Genomic DNA, 18,581 nt, shown 5'->3' on the forward strand with positions numbered 1-18,581 from the left:
CCATGTCTCTCTCCCCTTTCCTGTCCCCTTTCTGCGGCTCAGTGTGAAGGATATTCTAGCTAGTCTGTCATACCTGTGACCTGTTTCTCCAGATTGCAAAGTGTGTTGCGCAGAGAAGGGAATACCGTGTTTTTGATCACTACATTGAGAAGGAGCCCTCCACAAGAGGGATAGCGGTAAGATTGAAGTTTTTAGGGGAAAAAAAATTCACTTTTATTTTCATTTTTTTTCCACTCGCTATTTTCTGTGTCTTTTATTGCTATGTTATTTTGTTTTGGTTACCTTTTATCTTTGGATAGATCTGCACCACTGTTATGTCTAACCAACACACTTTATCTTCTGTGAATGCCACAATTGTTAACACACCGGTGGTAATCAAGGAATGGGTAAATAAGGGTTGAACAGAGGGGGTATCTGTAGGTGCCAGCAGTGATGTCAACATGTCCCAGCAACACAGCTCTACATAAATGAAAAAAAACTAAAAAATAATAAAAATAATGACATATTCCAAAAATATATTTTCTTCCACTTAAGTGATACCATAATGTATGTGTTTTTTTGGAAGTTCAATAAAAAAGATGGGCCTCGGGTAATTTTAGAAATGGTACGTAAAATGTTTTTGAGGCAAAAATAGCCAGTTAACCCAAAATGGCTGTCTGCCCTGACATTTAATCAGTTTGTCTTTGCTTTATGCAGTCACTGTGTGTGAGGCTGAAAGGACCCCACAAAGCATACATGCAAAAACGACGCCGGGAGATTTGGGTGCAGGGCAGAGCCGAAAAACGGCTCATCATGCTCCTGCAAAAGTCCAGCCGGGTTAATTACTATTCCCCCTCCATGCCACCATGGACTCAGGGAAAGACCAAATGATGCGGTTTTTATAGTAAATTTGGGTCCGTGTTTTGACGACGCCCAAATTTCTGTCTGAGCGCCGCTACCACAGAACCTGCCTATTTTTCTGCTTGACCCCAGTGCTTTTTATCCTCCTCTTTGCTGATAACCGTCACATAACAAATTAGTTTTTTTATTAAAATGTGTAGTACATGCAACCTACCTTTCAATGTTACTATTTTTATAGGTATCTGTTATCATCATACAGCAGGTAATTACTGCTAGTGTTAATCCAGGGATTTTATGTGACTTATCTGACTTCCACCTCGAGTCTGGAGGGAATTTTTCAGGTTTAAGGCTAATGGTCCCAGGCTTTGTTAGGGTTTTTCCGCCTTCTTCTGGATGAACTGGGCTATGTGAAGGTGCAGGACAGTGTTGTGCTTATTTTATTTTGTTGTTTTTGCTTTTTCTGGTTGAACTTGAGGAATGGAGATTTTTAACCAGGGGGAGGGTTTAGACTATTACCAATGCAGCCTCACTGTGAAAAAAAAAGGACGAGGATTTAGACTCTTACCAATGCCCATTCATTAGAGTCAGAATCAGGGGCGTAACTAGGCCCCACCGGGCCCCCCTGCAGATTTTCTGAGCGCCCCCCCCCCGGGCCCGCTCGCGGCCGTTTTGTGGGTGCTGGAGGGGTGGCAGCATGAGGGGAAAGCCTTGCCCACAGTCGGCGGGGAGAGGGGTAGTTCCCCCCTCTCCCTCACCTCGGGGCTCTCCCCTCCAGCTCGTAAGTGTCTGTGGGGCTGTGGTGGGCAGCGAGCGGCGGGCAGATACATACCTGCTTCCGTGCGTTCCATCGGAGACTTCTCCCTCTAGCGGCTGACGTCACTTCCGGAAGTGACGTCAGTCGCTAGAGGGAGAAGTCTCCGATGGAACGCACGGAAGCAGGTATGTATCTGCCCGCCGCTCGCTGCCCACCACAGCCCCACAGACACTTACGAGCTGGAGGGGAGAGCCCCGAGGTGAGGGAGAGGGGGGAACTACCCCTCTCCCCGCCGACTGTGGGCAAGGCTTTCCCCTCATGCTGCCACCCCTCCAGCACCCACAAAACGGCCCCGAGCGGGCCCCAGGGGGGAGGGCCGGGCCCCCCCGCGGGCGCAGGGGCTGCAGGGCCTATTCCTACGCCCCTGGTCAGAATAGTATAGAAAAAGGAAATGCAATAAAAAAAATTGTTACGGTAATCTGTACGGTTATCACAGTACTTTCCAAGAGGCTAGGATATGTCACAGTTCGTAGGCAGTCTGTGAAAGTGGATTGTTTTTCTGTAGAGCTGGACTTTAATATTTGATTCTGAACAGTAAAGCTGGCAGCTATATTTACCCCTTCTGCCATTCTGGGATTAATTGATCATGCGGTATTTTATTGTGTAACTTGACTTTTATTTCACAGCATTGAATACGATGGATGTGATGGTCAAGCCAGGTAATGGTAAAACTGTCCAAAGTTGTGCAAACGTTTCTTGGTTGACAGAGTTTGATGTAAATGGAATGTGTAGTGTTTTTTTCTATATTCTTGTTAGTTATTATGCTGAATACTATACATATTTAAACAATTTGGTTTACATAACATAATGTAGTTTACTATTTCTTCTGTGCCATGCAACCACTTCTAGCCAGCAAGAATAAGTGTTCAGCAAAAAAAAATGATAAAATAAAACCCCAAACTCCCACCTAGAGGCTAGCAATGCATCTGTACAGCCCGCACTGTGAGATCCTGATCACTCCCAGGCGACAGTCCTTGTACGGCTGTATGAGGCTTTACTTTTGTAAATGTGTCCTGATCATATAAGATTTTTCATATTTATTGTGGTAGAAGTACACTACCACTTTAGTCTATGTACATACTGTAATTTTTGTATCCTAAAACAACCTTTAGAAATAGTTTTGATTACAGTTGTGTTATGGGAGCTTTACAGGCCTCATGCTTGGCTTCCAAGTAGGTGCATATTCAGTCAATGGCCTCAATTCACTAAACTTATCTCCTGTCTTTAATAACTCTTCTAGAGTTGTTACCATGGTGATAAGGCATGTAGTATCCAGGAAACATTTTACCTCAGGCAAGCCTAAAGTTAACTCTTCTGTCTTTAAATTAACTCTCCAATCCTTAAAATAACTCCAGAGTTAAAGACAGGCTGTTAATTAGCTGCATGTGAAAATAACTACAGAGGAGGTAAATTAACTACAGAGGAGGTAAATTAACTACAGAGGAGGTAAATTAACTACAGGAGAGGTAACTTAAGGAATGAAGAGGTAAGATAACTCTCTCACGTGTGGAGGTAAGTTTTCTCTTGCCTTATTATCTCTAGCATGATCTTAGTGAATTGAGGCCAAAGTGTTCAAGAACGATAGCTGTACACAAGGCAGATTTTCAGCTGTGACAGCCCACAACGATCATTTGAGCTGAAGACTATCCTGTATGCTTACAAGGCTTTTTTGTCTCTTATCCGTACCACAGTATAGTACCAGAGTGCCCAGAGAAAACCCACATAAACATGCAGAGAATATAAACTCAGAGAATATACAACTTGTTGTATATACAATGTACAACAAGGAGTGTCCTGGACAGAATTGGAACCCAAGACTCTAGTGCCACAAGGGGACGATTTGAAGCAATTAAGGAACCTCTTAAAGAGAAACGCAGACCAAAAATTGAACTTTATCCCAATCAGTAGCTGATGCCCCCTTTTACATGAGAAATCTATTCCTTTTCACAAACAGACCATCAGGGGCGCTGTATGACTGATATTGTGGTGAAACCCCTCCCACAAGTAACCCCTCTCACAAGAAAAGTTCGAACTTTTGGCAGTTTCCTGTCTGTGAACCTTGTTGCTTTGTGAGAAATAGCTGTTTACAGCTGTTTCCAACTGCCAAAAACCATGCAGCAGCTACATCACCTGCCAACAGTAAAATGTTCACTGGAGTTCCTCTTTAAAGAGGAACTCCAGTGAAAATAATGTAGTAAAAAAAAGTGCTTCATTTTTACAATAATTATGTATAAATGATTTAGTCAGTGTTTGCTCATTGTAAAATCTTTCCTCTCCCAGATTCACATTCTGACATGTATTACATGGTGACATTGTTACTGTGGGCAAGTTATGTAGCTGTTTCTAGCTGCTCTGGCTGTTACAGACAGCTTTAAACAGCCATTTCCTGTCTGTGAACATTGTTACATTGTGGCAGTTTGCCCAGAGTACCGCGGTATTCAGAGCCTCTTGTGGGAGGGGTTTCAGCACAAAATTAGTCACACAGCGCCCCCTGATGGTCTGTTTGTGAAAATCATTCTATTTCTCATGTAAAAGGGGGTATCAGCTATTGATTGGCAGGGCCGAATTTGCACTTTTTACTGCCCTAGGCCAACTATCTCAAGCCGCCCCCAGATCAACAGCATACAACCCCCGACACCCCCCCCCCCCACCACACCACACCACCACCACCACCACCACCTATCTCCGCCCCTGCCCTTTAAAGTGAAATGGAACCCATTTTTAATTTCAATATAACTAAGAACTACCTGACTGATTCCTCAGTTTGATTACAGCAGAGTGCTGGACAAACTCCCGCTCCTTCTCCCTAGTGATGCGGCTCACATAAATGCACCTGATTTGTGCCATTTTACATTGGCCTAAACACTCTGTCAGTCACTGTGAAGTGAGCATGTTCAGGCCAATAGAAAGCCGCACACATCAGGTCCATTTATGTGAGCCACATCACTCGGGTGGAGGAGGCAGGGAGGATCAGGAGTGTGTTTGGCTGTAAATAATCACACAGAGGAAACAGCCAGGTAGGTTTAGCAGCCTTAGCCCCCACTACACAGAGTCATGAAGCCCTAGTAGTACTGCTGCACGGCCTATGTCCACCCCAGCCTGTTTATTGCAGAATATGGGGGTGGAGGGGAGGCTGGGAGGATTAGATTTTCCTACCTGAGACTTCTTTCAGTTCCCAGCAGTCTATCAGATCTCTTGCTTTAGTTCTGATTCCCTCCATGGTGACGTCCCCTCCAAAAGATCTGGCTACTTCGCATCTCCTCGATCACTCTCCGATGGCCAGGAGCGGTCTGCGTATGCAGTTTAAGTTGTTGTGAACTGCAAATGTTTCTGGCAATGACAGTGTGATTGAGGAATCACCCAGATGGATGCAAGCATGTCCCATGGCGACCGACACTGAGCGACATTCAGATCTTTTGGAGTGGCAGGTAGCACTTTGGAGGGAGAAGCCCCAGGTAAGTAAATCTGAAAACAACTCCCCCCCCACAGTCCACTTCAGACAACCCTGAAACCTACCTACAAACATGCCTGAAACCTAAACTTAAAGGCGTGTGAAATGCAATGCAACATTTTGGCTTGGATAGATAATCACAGAACTGTAAAAGAGAGATGGGAGTAAAGAACACTTGGTCTGCATGCTTGTTATACAGCACCTTAACAATTGTGGGCAGAAATCAGACAGCACAATAGCCAATAAAACAAAACTCACTAAAACAGACCTTTGCCTCAGTCCCCAGCAATTCCCTTCCATCCCCCACAGCATTCCAAACACAGACAAGGCTGCAAATACACTATACACATACTTGCAAAGAAGCAGCCATGTACTCTATCTCCGTTTGCAGAGAGTCCCTCTCAGCAGGACAGGAGCTGTGTGGTGATAAGACTGACGCTGAACATCTGCTCTGCTCTTCTCCGTGAAGCTCCAACGGCCAGGCAATGAAGCAAAGATTACAAAAAAAAGCCAGCCTGGATAAAAACTGAAGGAAGGAGCAGCAGTGAGGATGGATGCTGCTCTGCACGTCTGCATGCTTTTTCTCTGACTGCCTGCGTCCATGACGAATCAGCTGTTCTTTCTCTTGTGAAGTTTTTCGGAATGAGGCCACGCTCTGTGCGTGTGCCTCCGTGCATTTGGATTGGTCACTGGCTTCCAAGGCACGGCTCCTCTGTGTCCCCACACACTGCTCCTCAAATCAGCTTACCTGCCTTGCCGCCACTGGGATCCTTCTGCCAGCCACGTGTGTACATCCCTGCCAGAGTGTGAGTCACATGCCTGCCTCTGCCGCTACTATGGGTAAACTAATGTAGGCAGGGCAGCCGCTGCACTGCCACTAGAGTCAGGACTGAGAGTCGGCTTAGATGATTAGCGCGGGTGGGCGCTTTGATCCAGCTTGGTGTATACAAATGTTTCCTGCCCTCAGCCGCCCTAAACAGGGTTGATTTTCTGGCACCCTAGGCCTGTGCCTTGGTGGCCTTGCCAGAAATCCGGCCCTGCTGATTGGGATAAAGTTCAATTCTTGGTTGGAGTTCCTCTTTAAGGGTACAACCTTGATTGTAGAAGAGTAAACTGAGTGCATAGACTTTGAACAGATACTTGAGGTAGTCCCTCATGTTGCAAAGAAATGGTAAGATTGTATAATATAATTGTATAATCAGAATTGTATCATTGATCGGCACCTTAAGCCACCATGCTGCCCCCAAGTGCCTTGCTGTGTGGGAGCAGCAGTATTAGTACTCCAAGATGAAAGTGTATACATTGGCATAATGTGTTCATCCAGGGCACTGTAAGATAGGCTTGGCTCCTGTCCTGAAGGTGCAGAAATGTATAGCGAATGTTTTATTACATGATCAAAAAAATGATTTTTGAAAAGTTGTTTGTTTTAACCAAGAAAATATTACCTAGCACAGATGAGAATGTGATTGCCAGTGCCTGCAGCAGTAAATAATAACCGTGATCAGGCATGCTTTGACAGCATGTCCTATCACTAATGAGTTCTCGGTGGGAGCACTAGTTCATCAGAATCCTTTTTCTGCTTCCAAAACTTTGCAGCTAAACCAGTAAAGCTCTATTTTGTCTATTCATTTTGGTAATATTTACGAAAAACATAAAAATGTATACATGTGCAGTAACACCACCACCCCTATTAAAGAGAATCTGTACTGTCCGATTTGTACAATAAAAAACATACCAATTAAGTCACTGTAATCTCCTAGATCCCCGCCTCAATCCAGGCTTTTAATCGCCAGTTTTAGGCAGTGGTTACAAACAAAGAACATGGCCGCTAACCAGGAAGTGATGTATGTATGTATATATATATATGTATGTGTATATATATATATATATATATATATATATATATATATATATATATATATAATGTTACAGTATACTACAAGTTTTTATTACAAAGTGAATTATCAGCACTCCGACAGGGAATCACACAGTTTCTCAGCATGACTAGCTGAAACTGAGAGCAGAGACCTGTCTGTGAGAGAAAAACAAAGCACACACACACAACCTGCAGGGGGCATGCATAACTTCTCCCTATCACAGCAGAGCAGTGCATTTCTCTCTGTCGACAAAGCCTGACAAAGGAAAGAAGATAATATATATTACAGAGACAGTGCAACTAGAAAAGGCTGCAGTAATCCAGACCACATTAGAACAGGTATAGGAACTTATAGGATAGAAGAAATAAGGCTGAAAATGTTGTTAGTCTCTTTAATCAGAGATAGAGGTTAATATTAGGTTAGGTGTGTCTAAAGCGCTGTACATACATTGGATTGAACTCTTCGCTGACAATCTAGCATGTGTACAGGTATCCAAGATCCCTTAAACATCCAGCATGCCGGATCTTTAAAAGATGGCAACATACAGGTGCTTTAGTTTCCTCCTTTCCCTGCCTGCCAAAAGCTGTTCCTTTGGCCCTCCTATCCACTCCATAGCAACAGTATACACCACTTGGCTGTGGCCAAAGGACCCATCTCTAATGCCTAGTACACACCATACAATTTTCTGTTAGATTTTCCTGCAGGATAGATAATTTCCAACATGTTGGAAATTATCTATCTAACCATCTATCTGCCTAGCAATTAAGCATTGTTATGCTCAGCAGGAGATAACCAGAAGACAATGCACCAGAGTTAATGACCAGTCTTATCAGTCTAATCTTACAGAAAATCTAACAGAAAAATGTATGGCGTGTACTAGGCATGATGCTGGGAATGCACGGCTCGATTTTCGCACTCGATTTGCTTATCTTTCACTCGTTTTTCTTATCTTTTACCATTGTTCCCTATGCAAAATCGAGCACGAAATCGATCAGGTAGGAGATCGGACATGTCGGAAATTATCAATCAAGCCATCTAAATGGCTCAGAATCGAGCCGAGTATTTCCAGCATAAGAGCTCAAGGCCAGAACTGTCGTCCTAGAGATCAAGTATCAATCCCAATGGATGACTGTAATTGCCAGTGTAGATGTAGCTTAATTCTGCAATGCTCTGGGTACTAACTGGTCAGCTTCAAGGTGTACCTTTTAGTGAGATTTAAAAATGAAGATGGTGGTATGGATGCTTGCTAGGATACATCACATTGTATGATTAAACTGACCTCAAATTCTGCTGGAAAGGTGCAGCTACAGGACAGGTATTGTTGCTTCTTTCCCGCGTCATCCTTGCTCCTTTAAAACACTGAATGTTGTGCATGTAAGAGGTAATGTAGTGTCTCCTTTTGATTGTAGTGTCCGGTTTTCCTTTTTTCGTTTTCCTTTTTTTTTCTTTTTTTTTTACACTAGATTAGTTTAAATGCAGATCTGCTGTAAGCTCATGGGTGTTTCAAATTCAATCCCTTATAGCCACTTTAAAGGATACCCGAAGTGACATGTTACATGATCAGATAGACATGTGTATGTACAGTGCCTAGCACACAAATAGGCTGTGTTCCTTTTTTTTCTTTCTCTGCCTGAAAGAGTTAAATATCAGGTATGCAAGTGGCTGACTCAGTCCTGACTCAGACAGGAAGTGACTACAGTGATAAGAAATTCCAAATATAAAACACTTTGCTAGCAGAAAATGGCTTCTGAGAGCAGGAAAGTGATAAAAAGGGGAATTTCTTATCAGTGAGGGTCACACTGTAGTCACTTCCTGTCTAATTCAGGACTGAGTCAGCAACTTACCTGATATTTAACTCTTTCAGGCAGAGAAAGAAAAAAAGGAACACAGCCTAGTTATTAGTGTGCTAGGCACTGTACATACCCATGTCTATCTCATCATGTCACATGTCAGTTCGGGTATCCTTTAATCCTTGCCTTGCACCGATGAGGCTCAACCTATACAAAACAGTCTGCATGCATGTGTGGCTCTGTACAATTAACACACTGGCGCATCATTTCATTCCAGCAGTTCTGAAGGTGTGTTTAGCTTTCAGGGACAATTTGCATATTCAGCAGTGATGCATTGTGGGACACCTTAAATTCTCATTTCAACCTGAATAATTACACATACCTTCTGTTTTAAGAAGGCAAATTTGTGTTGTGCATAGCATTTTAGTAAGAAGGGTTTTTTGGTCCTTTTTAGTGCCATTTTTAGCTGTCCATACACTTATAGATTTCCGCCCATTATTGCAAATTGATTGATTCCTTTCAGAAAATATTCGATTCCAACCACACAGAGCACATTGATTTTTAATAGATTCCAGCAGGGAATCTATTAAAAGTTCATCAAACTGCAGCGCTGTGCTGTTCGATTCAATGCAACACTATGGCCTATTAATCGTACACCGCATCTGTCCCGCCTCCAACCTAAATTTTTCATCCTGTCTAGTCAATACTTTCGATTGATTCTAGACCAACATCAATTAAATCGAACATTTGAAGGTATCAATTCCCATCCGATTTGATCCAAATGATTTGAATCTGCAGGGGATTGAATGGTAACATTGATGTGTGTATGGGCATCTTTACACACTCCTGGGAGTTCTGGTTCACCATGAGCTTGCTGGGCAACCTGTGAAAACAGACTGCAGTGATTTTGTACTGACTAGACCAATCTTCTGTTGCTGAGGTTTCTGCCTTAGAATCGGTCCATAATTACACTGGTGAATTGGTCCAGTACAAAATCACTGCAGTCCATATTGGAAGCGAAGATCCTCCATTTTCACAGCCTAGTTGCTTTTATTAATGTAGTTCCAGCTTGCTGTGTGTGTTTTGAGTGCAGAGGGTTAATGATTGCATTGACCACACCACTCCGCACATGCTTTTCCCTAGTCTCAGTAGGTTTAACATGGTTTACCCTTATTTTCGTTAGTTTTACTCATAATTCTGATCATTTGGCCATAATGCATTCTAAGTTGGTGTCCTGGTAAGTATGCAGATCAGAAAAGTTAGCAAAAGGGATCTGTAGAATTCCTCCAAGTGAATGATTTAGATTAGAAGGTTTTACTGCCAAAGGATCAGCATTGCAGCCAGGAATCCAGCCTACAATGACATGAAGGCAGCAGTCTCCATAGATTACTAATGACCATTGTACTTTACACAAAGCCTTGTTTCTATAGCCATCAATGAGCAAGACCTTTCTGCTGCTGGCAGGCTTACATTATGCATACATTATCCCTAAGAAGTATACTCCCTCTTGTGGCTGGAATCGATATCTCTAGCACATTGCCATTATCCTTCAAGGATTGGAAAGATAAGTCTGATAAAGTCTTGAACATCAGAAAACACTTGCCTTGCACTCGGTTAATGTGACTCCAGAGACTTGGTGGGCAAGGTTAGATGCTTCTATTAAATTGACCTATTTTATCAGCCCATCTTAGAGCAGTTTGGTTTCTTCAGGATGTTGTATGATTGATGATCTACACCATAGGTTCTCAACGTGTGGTACGCGTACCCCAGGGGGTACTTCTGATGGTTCCAGGGGGTACTCGGGCTTGATATACTTAACCAAAAATAACAAATTTAGAGTTTTAGAAAATGATAAATCTTATTTAAACAGCACCAAATTAGTATTTTAGCTAATGAAAAGCAATAATAAATGCTTGGAAATTGTTTAGAACCAATTATAATGTACTATGATTAAATATATATTTGTCAAGGGGTACGTGTGATATTGTTTACCATGCTAGGGGGTACTTGGTGAGTCCAGGGTTTTAAAAGGGGTACATACCAATAAAATGTTGAGAAACACTGATCTACACTATCTGGAAAAATCTCACCTAGACTGTATACTGTGATGTGCAGTATTGAATGATTAAAAGTAGATTTTTGCAGCTCTTGCTTTCCTTTTACCACTTTGTGCTGCTAATGTTTAAAATGTTAAATTATTGTTAAATTGAAACGTGTCAAGTTAAGTTCCACAGCTTTGAGTTGTTAGATTTATCAGCAACCCTGAGTTCCGGAATGTAAAGCCCAGCTCTAGGCACGGATCTCAGTGTTCTGTCTGACAGCTTAGTAAGCAGAGTGGCAAACTGTTACCATGGTGAGTAAGAAAAAGACAGGGGGACATTTACATATAACTGTTAGTATACAGCGTGCTCCTTATAGATATTACTATTTTGCACCCAACAGGGCTTCTTCATCTAAGAATCCAGATTTGAGTTGAGAATGAGTTTCGCTTACCTGGGGCTTCTACCTGCCCACTGCAGCCGTCCCGTGCCCACGCAGCCACTCACCGATGCTCTAGTCTCCCGCTGTGGGTTAGTTTAGTTTTTGCCAACTCTGAGTCGACGGGTCACTGCACCTGTGCAGCTCTGTCCACACGTATCTTTCTTCACGTATCCTTCTTTGCCTACGCAGAACACTATTGCAGATGGGAATGCAAAGAAGGTTACACGGGGACAAAAACTAACCCGCGGCAGGAGACCGGAGCATCGGTGAGTGACTCCGTAGGCACAGGACAGCAGCAGGGGGCTGGTAGAAGCCCCAGGTAAGTGAAACTCATTTTTTTTCCTTGTTTTTAGGATCCCTTTGAGCCTCATACACATGGTAGATAATATTTGGATGAAAAAATAATTCTTCGCCATCTTTGCATCCTGCAACAGCGGATCGCTAAACTGACAAACAAACATATTATCTTCTTTTGTTTCATGACTGCAGGACACCACTCACTACTGGCTTGGTTATAGCCAAAAAGCATTTCTGTACAGTGTTTCTTCCCCCAAAAGATCGATTCAGTTTCATTAAGGTGGATCCGAGATAAACTTTTACTCATTTCATAATTGTGTTCCTTTCATACAGTTTATAGGGCATTCCTCAAGCCAAATACTTTTTTTGTTTTGTTTTAATACTCTAATTCCCTACAAACTAAACAAGCCTCGCCCACAGCTTTTCACAGCGACTTGGCATTTTCAGACAGTAGCAAGGGCTTATGGGAGCTTAGTCTGGGCAGGAGGAGGGGGAGGTGTTACTAGCCAGAGATTTCAGAGACGGGGGAGGAGGGAAGAAGAGAGGGGACTGAATTTACACACAGGCAAGCTGATAGCATCTACAGCCCTCAGCCTGTGACAGTGTGACAAACAGAACATGGCTGCCCTAATCACAGGAAAAAATAATCATAAACTGTTGAAGCTGTTTGCAGATAGATATGCTGTGTAAACTATCTAAACTTTAGATAACATACAGTATATAGGCAAGTTATTTGTTATAGTTAGTTTTTCATCTCGGATCCGCTTTAATGGGGACAAAAGCTGACCCTGTGTATGAGGCTTTAGCTCCTGGCAGACATGTTTTGAAAAGCCAGGCCTTTTCCAGCATCCCCCATGAAGATGCCACCCACGGTATAAAGATGCCATTCCTCTAATACACTTTTACACATCTGACCAGACGAGTTCGGTGCTGCCTGAAAAGTCGTTATGCCGTGCATCTCCTGGGCAGCTCAAGTCAATTAATCTTAAATGCAGCATTAAGCCTAATCTTGTTATTAGGAGAAAAAGAAATAGGATTGAATGATTCACTAATCTTCTTAATCTGCAGTGAAACAGTAGCAATAAACAGCCAACATTAATTGAGAGCGTTACAGTGATTTTACTATAACCACATACTTTCAGCAAGTGAGGCCAAGATAGAAATAATTGCTTATGGTAATATTTCATAGTAAATTCTATGTTTAGTAAGGCTAGAAATTCTGTTACCTGGTAGTGATGGGTGCTATTGGTCAGCTTGCAGGAAAACACTTAATTACAGTTGCATTTACCAATTATGTAATTCATATGATATGTTTATCCGGTAATGTTTCTCAGTATTATCTTGGTAGAACCCCCCATTTTGAAATCCTGCATGTACCAAGTACCCACTGGTATAGGTCTGATTATCTCAGCTATGTATTGGCCCAAGCACAGTTCTCAGTATTACACCCTAACAATGATTGAATTATTTTCGAGAATTAATTCTGGCTTTTAACTTCAGTATTGTTTTACCGTATATACTCTAGTATAAGTATAAGATTTTGAGGCCAAAAAAGTGGCCCAAAAGTGGGGGTCTCGGCTTATACTCGAGTCACAAGTGTTCCCCCCTACCCCAAGATGAAGAAAAAAGCAACCCGCTGACGGCCATGTGCCTCCTTCCCTCCGTCCCCCCGCTGCTATGCACATAGTGCTGCAGGCACGTTTAACAGACTTGCTACCCTCCTGCCTCCTGCGCTCTGCCTGAGCAGAATGGACGGCACCGTATGAGGTGTCCTCTGTCTCTCAGCATGCATGTAATGCTCCGTGGCTGTGCTGTGCGGGCTTCCTTTATTTACTGATTCGTCGCAAGGACTCCTTCGTAGCCAGTAGCAGCCTCATTGCCGTGATCCCTGCATGGCGAATGGGAAGTGATACGAAGCACCACTAGATGGCCTCATAGCAGTGAGACCCAGACTGCTGTTAACTTCCGGAAAAGTCCCGGCAGCAGACGGTAAACAAAAGAAGCCTGTGACTAGTATCACTTCCCATTTGCCACTGCAGGGATCACAGCAATGAGGCTGCTACTGGCTATGGAGGAGTTCCGGCGATGAATCTGTAAATAAAGGAAGCCCGCACGGCACTGACACGGCGCATTACATGCATGCTGAGAGACAGAGAACACCTCAAAAGGTTGCCATCCTTTCCACTCAGGCAGTGCGTGGGAGGCAGAAGGGTAACAAGTCTGTCGGAGGAGTCCCGGCGGCAGCCACAGAGAAGTCCCACGTAAAACAAAGGAAGCCTGTGCAGCTCTGCTTATTCTGACGGGGACACTTAGGTGAGAACAGTGCAAAAGCTGTCACACATTTTGCTGTGGTGGGGGGTAGTGAAACGGCCACCAAATGTGCCTGCAGCACTATGTACATGGCGGGGGAGGGAGGACGACTACCATAATCTCTGTATATCCAATGAACACAGGATTCCAGGACACACGTAAGTAGTTGCATACCTGAATGTTGCTAGCTTATGACACTGACAATAGCACTCATGTTTTTATTATATCACAGGCATGCATGCTTTAATCTATAAATCAGACTGTTATCACTATTAAAAGACACACAAAGAGCCATCAATAAAATTCACCCAGAAATTCCACCTGCACCACGCCTACATCCATCGGCTTATATTTGAGTCAATCATTTAAAAAAAAAAAAAAATAGGTTAAAGTTGGGGGATCAGTTTATACTCGAGTGTATACGGTATACATGATTTATCATTTTTCAAACCTTAACATTTCTTACAAGCAAAGCGCCCCTGGCCTGAACACATCTGAGGTATCCCCTGCACTATGCATACCACTTGCTGAGAATTTAGACCCAACATGTTTCATCACTCTTACTGAGCAACATCTTCAGTCAGAGGAAAGATGAAATGTAGTGCCTATTTAAAGTTATGTTAATTTTTCGTGTCCCGTGACTTGCGTAAATGAGAATATAGTGTTGTGGTAAGAAGAAAAACAGCACTGGGCACTCAAGCTGGATACTTAAGGTTTATTTCCACAGGTAACGTCAGACATTACAGGCATACATAGGGAGAAAAAAGGTCTCTAGACCTTTTTTCTCCCTATGTATGCCTGTAATGTCTGACGTTACCTGTGGAAATAAACCTTCAAGGGAACCTAAACTGAGAGGGATATGGATGTTTCCTTTTAAACAATACCAGTTGTGGGGCAGTCCTGCTGAGCTCTTTGGCTGCAGTAGTGGCAGTATCATCACACCTGAAACAAGCATGCAGCTAATCCAGTCTGACTTCGGTCAGAGCACATGATCTGCATGCTTGTTCAGAGGCTGTGGCTAAAAGTACTAGACACATGATTAGCAGGAGAGTCCGGCAACTGGTATTATTTTAAAAGGAAAATTCCACATCCTTCTCAGTTTAGGTTCCCTTTAAATCTAGCTTGAGTGCCCAGCGCTGTTTTTCTTCCTACCACTGCATGCAAATCTTATGCTGTGAGTACCAAGGTGACTTCAGGATCCCAGGTATTGTGCATCAGCGCATTGGGTGCTGGCCTTTTCTGGAACTTTTCTTCTACTTATTGCATTATTTAGTAAATGAGAATATTCAGAGAAGTATTGTGTCACTGTTGCTGTAGTTAGCATGCAGAAGACGTGCATTAGACAGTCTGTGCATTACCGTAAATACTCAAATTTAAACTGATCTGAGTATAAACTGAGGTACTTACTTTTTCCTTGAGAAACTAAAAAAATTGTGTGACTCGAGTATAAATCTAGGGTAAAAACACAGGCTGCTACTTTAAACATCCTCATATTGCCCAACCTGGCAAACTGTATCAGTAAAGGTGCAACCTCCTACAAGCAGAGTAAAACTGCAGTGCCCCGGAAGAATCCAACTGCCAACCATCCCAGCAAACCACTTGTGGCCTACATGCAACAGAGCTTTCTGTGCCCTCATTGGACTGGTAAGCAACAGCCGGACACATCGTTACCCAGTCAATCTCGCTTTGTATGATGTTCTTGGTCATCTGCAATGAAGGCGGACGAACATCATTGCTTCTCTGATGGCCTAGTGACCCCCTTCCCTGTCTCCCCATACAGCTTTTCTGGTGGTCTTTGTGTTGCCACCTTTCTCCCCATATAGCTTCCCTGGTGGTCTAGTGGTTCTTCCCTCCTTCCTCTTTATAGGCTTCCCTGGTGTCGAGTAGTGTTGGTTAATGAGATGCAAATCATTTCGAGTTGATGCAGCATTAGACACATTTTGTATGCAGCTTGAGGATGAACCAATCAAATCCTGCTGAGGTAAAATTCGATTGGTCCATTTTCAAGCGGCATAAATTTCCCTAGTGTCTAGTTGTTCCCCCTCCCTCCCATATAGGTTTTCCTGGTAGTCTATTGGTTCCCCACTCCCTCCACTATATAGGTTTCCTTGGTGTCTAGTAGTTCCTCCCTCCATTCCCCATATAGGTTTCCCTGATGTCTAGTGGTTCTCTCCTCCCTTTACCATACAGCTTCTCTGGCGGGTTTAGTGTTATTTCTTCCTTCACCTTAATTCTGCATCAACTCAAATTTATTTGCATCTCATTGTCCATCCCTAGTGTCTAGTAGGTAAAATTCGATTGGTCCATTTTCAAGCGACATAAATTTCCCTAGTGTCTAGTAGTTCCACCCCCCCTCCATATAGGTTTCCCTGGTAGTCTATCGGTTCCCCGCTCCCTGTACTATATAGGTTTTACTGATGTCTAGTAGTTCCTCCCTCCATTCCCTATATACGTTTACCTGGTGTCTAGTGGTCTAGTGGTTCTCTCCTCCCTTCCCCACATATAGATTTTCACTGAGTCTAGTGGTTCTCACACAAGTATATGCTGTAAACACTGTAAACTGGCTCTCATAGTATCTGGTTCATACATTCAGGTTAATGTATTATGCTTAACGCACTGTTTAATCTTCTTATGTGAGCAAATTAAATTAGCGCGACTTAATTATAGCACGGGCAGCATAGCACATGCTCCATAGCAAGGCCGATCCTTCCTAATGTCTCGCAATAGTGACGTATCACGACCGCAATGCTTCATTAGCGCGGCCACTTCTACATTGACGTGCTAGTGAAGTATTGTGGTAGCGATATGTCACTATCACGCGGTATTAAGCAGGATCCGCAGTTGCGAAGGAACATACACTACAGTGCCAGTAGCGCACGTAGCATGCCCACGCTATAATGAAGTTGTGCTCATTTTATTTATGTTCGTAAGAAGATTTAACTTGCAATGTTACAGCATGTTAAGCATAATGAATCTGCTGCCCTTAATTTTTACAGAAGGATAAAAATTAGGTAGGTAATTAGTAGGTAAAAATTAAAGGACTACTGAAGGGGGATTAGGGGAAAAAGAGTTGAACTTACCTGGGGCTTCTAATGGTCCCTAGCAGACGTCTTGTGCCCAGCGCAGCCACTCACCGATTCTCAGTTCCCTGCCTCCGGTTCACTTCTGTAATTTTCTGACTTTAAAGTCGGAAAACCACTGCGCCTGCACGCCCGTGTCCTCGCTCCCGCTTACATCACCAGGCGTGTACTGCGCAGGCGCAGACCGTACTGGGCTTGCGCAATACACTCCTGGTGACGTCAGCGATAGCGAGGCCGTGTAAGTTGCAAATTCCGGAAGTGAACTGGAGGCGGGGACTGGAGCATCGGTAAGTAGCTGCGCGGACACAGGACGTCTGTGGGGGACCATTAGAAGCCCCGGGTAAGTTTAACTTTTTTTTTTACCTACAGTACTCCTTTACGTAGGTCTGCTGTGCTGAATTTTTACAGTTAAGTTAATAGGTTCAAAAAGGACAGGTTAAAACCTGTGATGTCAATGAACTAGTATTTATGCGTTCTATCGTTTTTTCAATTTGAAAACGTTTTGTTGCATGCATTTTTCCGGACAGTGAATTGCATTGCCATCCATTTGGCTGTAACAGCGACATAAGTGTGGTCTTAAAAATCTGTCTAATATGAACTGTGGCTAAAGGTGCCCAATTACAGTTACCCACAAGGACCGCAACTCGATCCCTCGGGTGATAGTTCAGGGCCAGGAGCTGTACAAATGTGTTACTTGCCTATAAGCTAGCGAAGTAATGGCTTCCATGTGGCGGGTGAGGAGGGAAATGGTCTAGCATTGCTTGGGTGGTGGTGTCATTAAAGATTTGGCAGATGAGAGAAAAACTGCTACGTGATTGGGAAGGGCTTGCATTTGTTATGGCCTCCTAGAGTTGAACAATGTTCAATAGTACCTGCTGAAAAAATTACAGCCGGTTATGATAAACTCTGTCTTAACCACTTTACCCCCACGCGTACGGATTTCTCCGCCCCTTTTTTCCCTCCTAAAAAACCAGGGATGGAGAAATCCGTACCTTCCGCGCTACCGCCGCTGTCCGCGCTCCCGCCGCTCGTGCACGCCGCCGCCCGCTCGCCCGGAGATCAATGAACGGGAAAATCCATTCCCGTTCGTTGATCTAAGCCCCCGCAATGATCTGCTGCTTCTTTCAGAAACAGCAAGATCATTGTGAGTCTCCCAGCCTCCTACTGCTTCCTGTAAGCGTCCTTCCAGACGCTTACAGGTCGCATGTAAACAAACACTCTGTGGCCATCTTGTGGCCAAATAGTAAACTACACCCTAAAAGCATTTTACATATACAAACATTACATTTACACAATAAATTAACTCATTACCTCCCACACTCCCCAATTTTTATTTTTTTTTTGTAATTAAAAAAAAAAAAATACAATAAAAAAAAAAACATAGTTACCTTAGGGACTGAACTTTTTAAATATTTATGTCAAGAGGGTATAGCATTGTTACTTTATAAACTGTGGGCTTGTAATTAGGGATGGATGCAAAACTGAAAAAAATGCACCTTTATTTCCAAATAAAATATTGTCGCCAAACATTGTGATAGGGACATGATTTAAATGGTTTTATAACCGGGACAAATGGGTTAATACATTTCATGGGTTTTAATTACAGTAGCATGCTTTATTTAAAAACTATAATGGCCGAAA

At 43.2% G+C, this 18,581-nt stretch overlaps 1 protein-coding gene across 4 annotated transcripts in view; it reads left to right on the forward strand.

Annotated features, from left to right (window-relative positions):
- KAZN (kazrin, periplakin interacting protein) overlaps nucleotides 1-18,581 on the forward strand; it is a 294,829-nt gene that overhangs the window by 251,109 nt on the left and 25,139 nt on the right. For 3 of the 4 annotated variants that reach the window (XM_068240530.1, XM_068240528.1, XM_068240532.1), the window contains one exon: nucleotides 93-176. The exons of the other annotated variant lie outside the window; for it this stretch is intronic. In XM_068240530.1, the coding sequence (XP_068096631.1) occupies nucleotides 93-176 (84 nt within the window). The remainder of the gene's footprint in view (nucleotides 1-92; nucleotides 177-18,581) is intronic. 4 annotated transcript variants of the gene reach the window in all.

Source organism: Hyperolius riggenbachi, chromosome 6 (assembly GCF_040937935.1).
Source record: "Hyperolius riggenbachi isolate aHypRig1 chromosome 6, aHypRig1.pri, whole genome shotgun sequence".
Taxonomy (NCBI): domain Eukaryota; kingdom Metazoa; phylum Chordata; class Amphibia; order Anura; family Hyperoliidae; genus Hyperolius; species Hyperolius riggenbachi.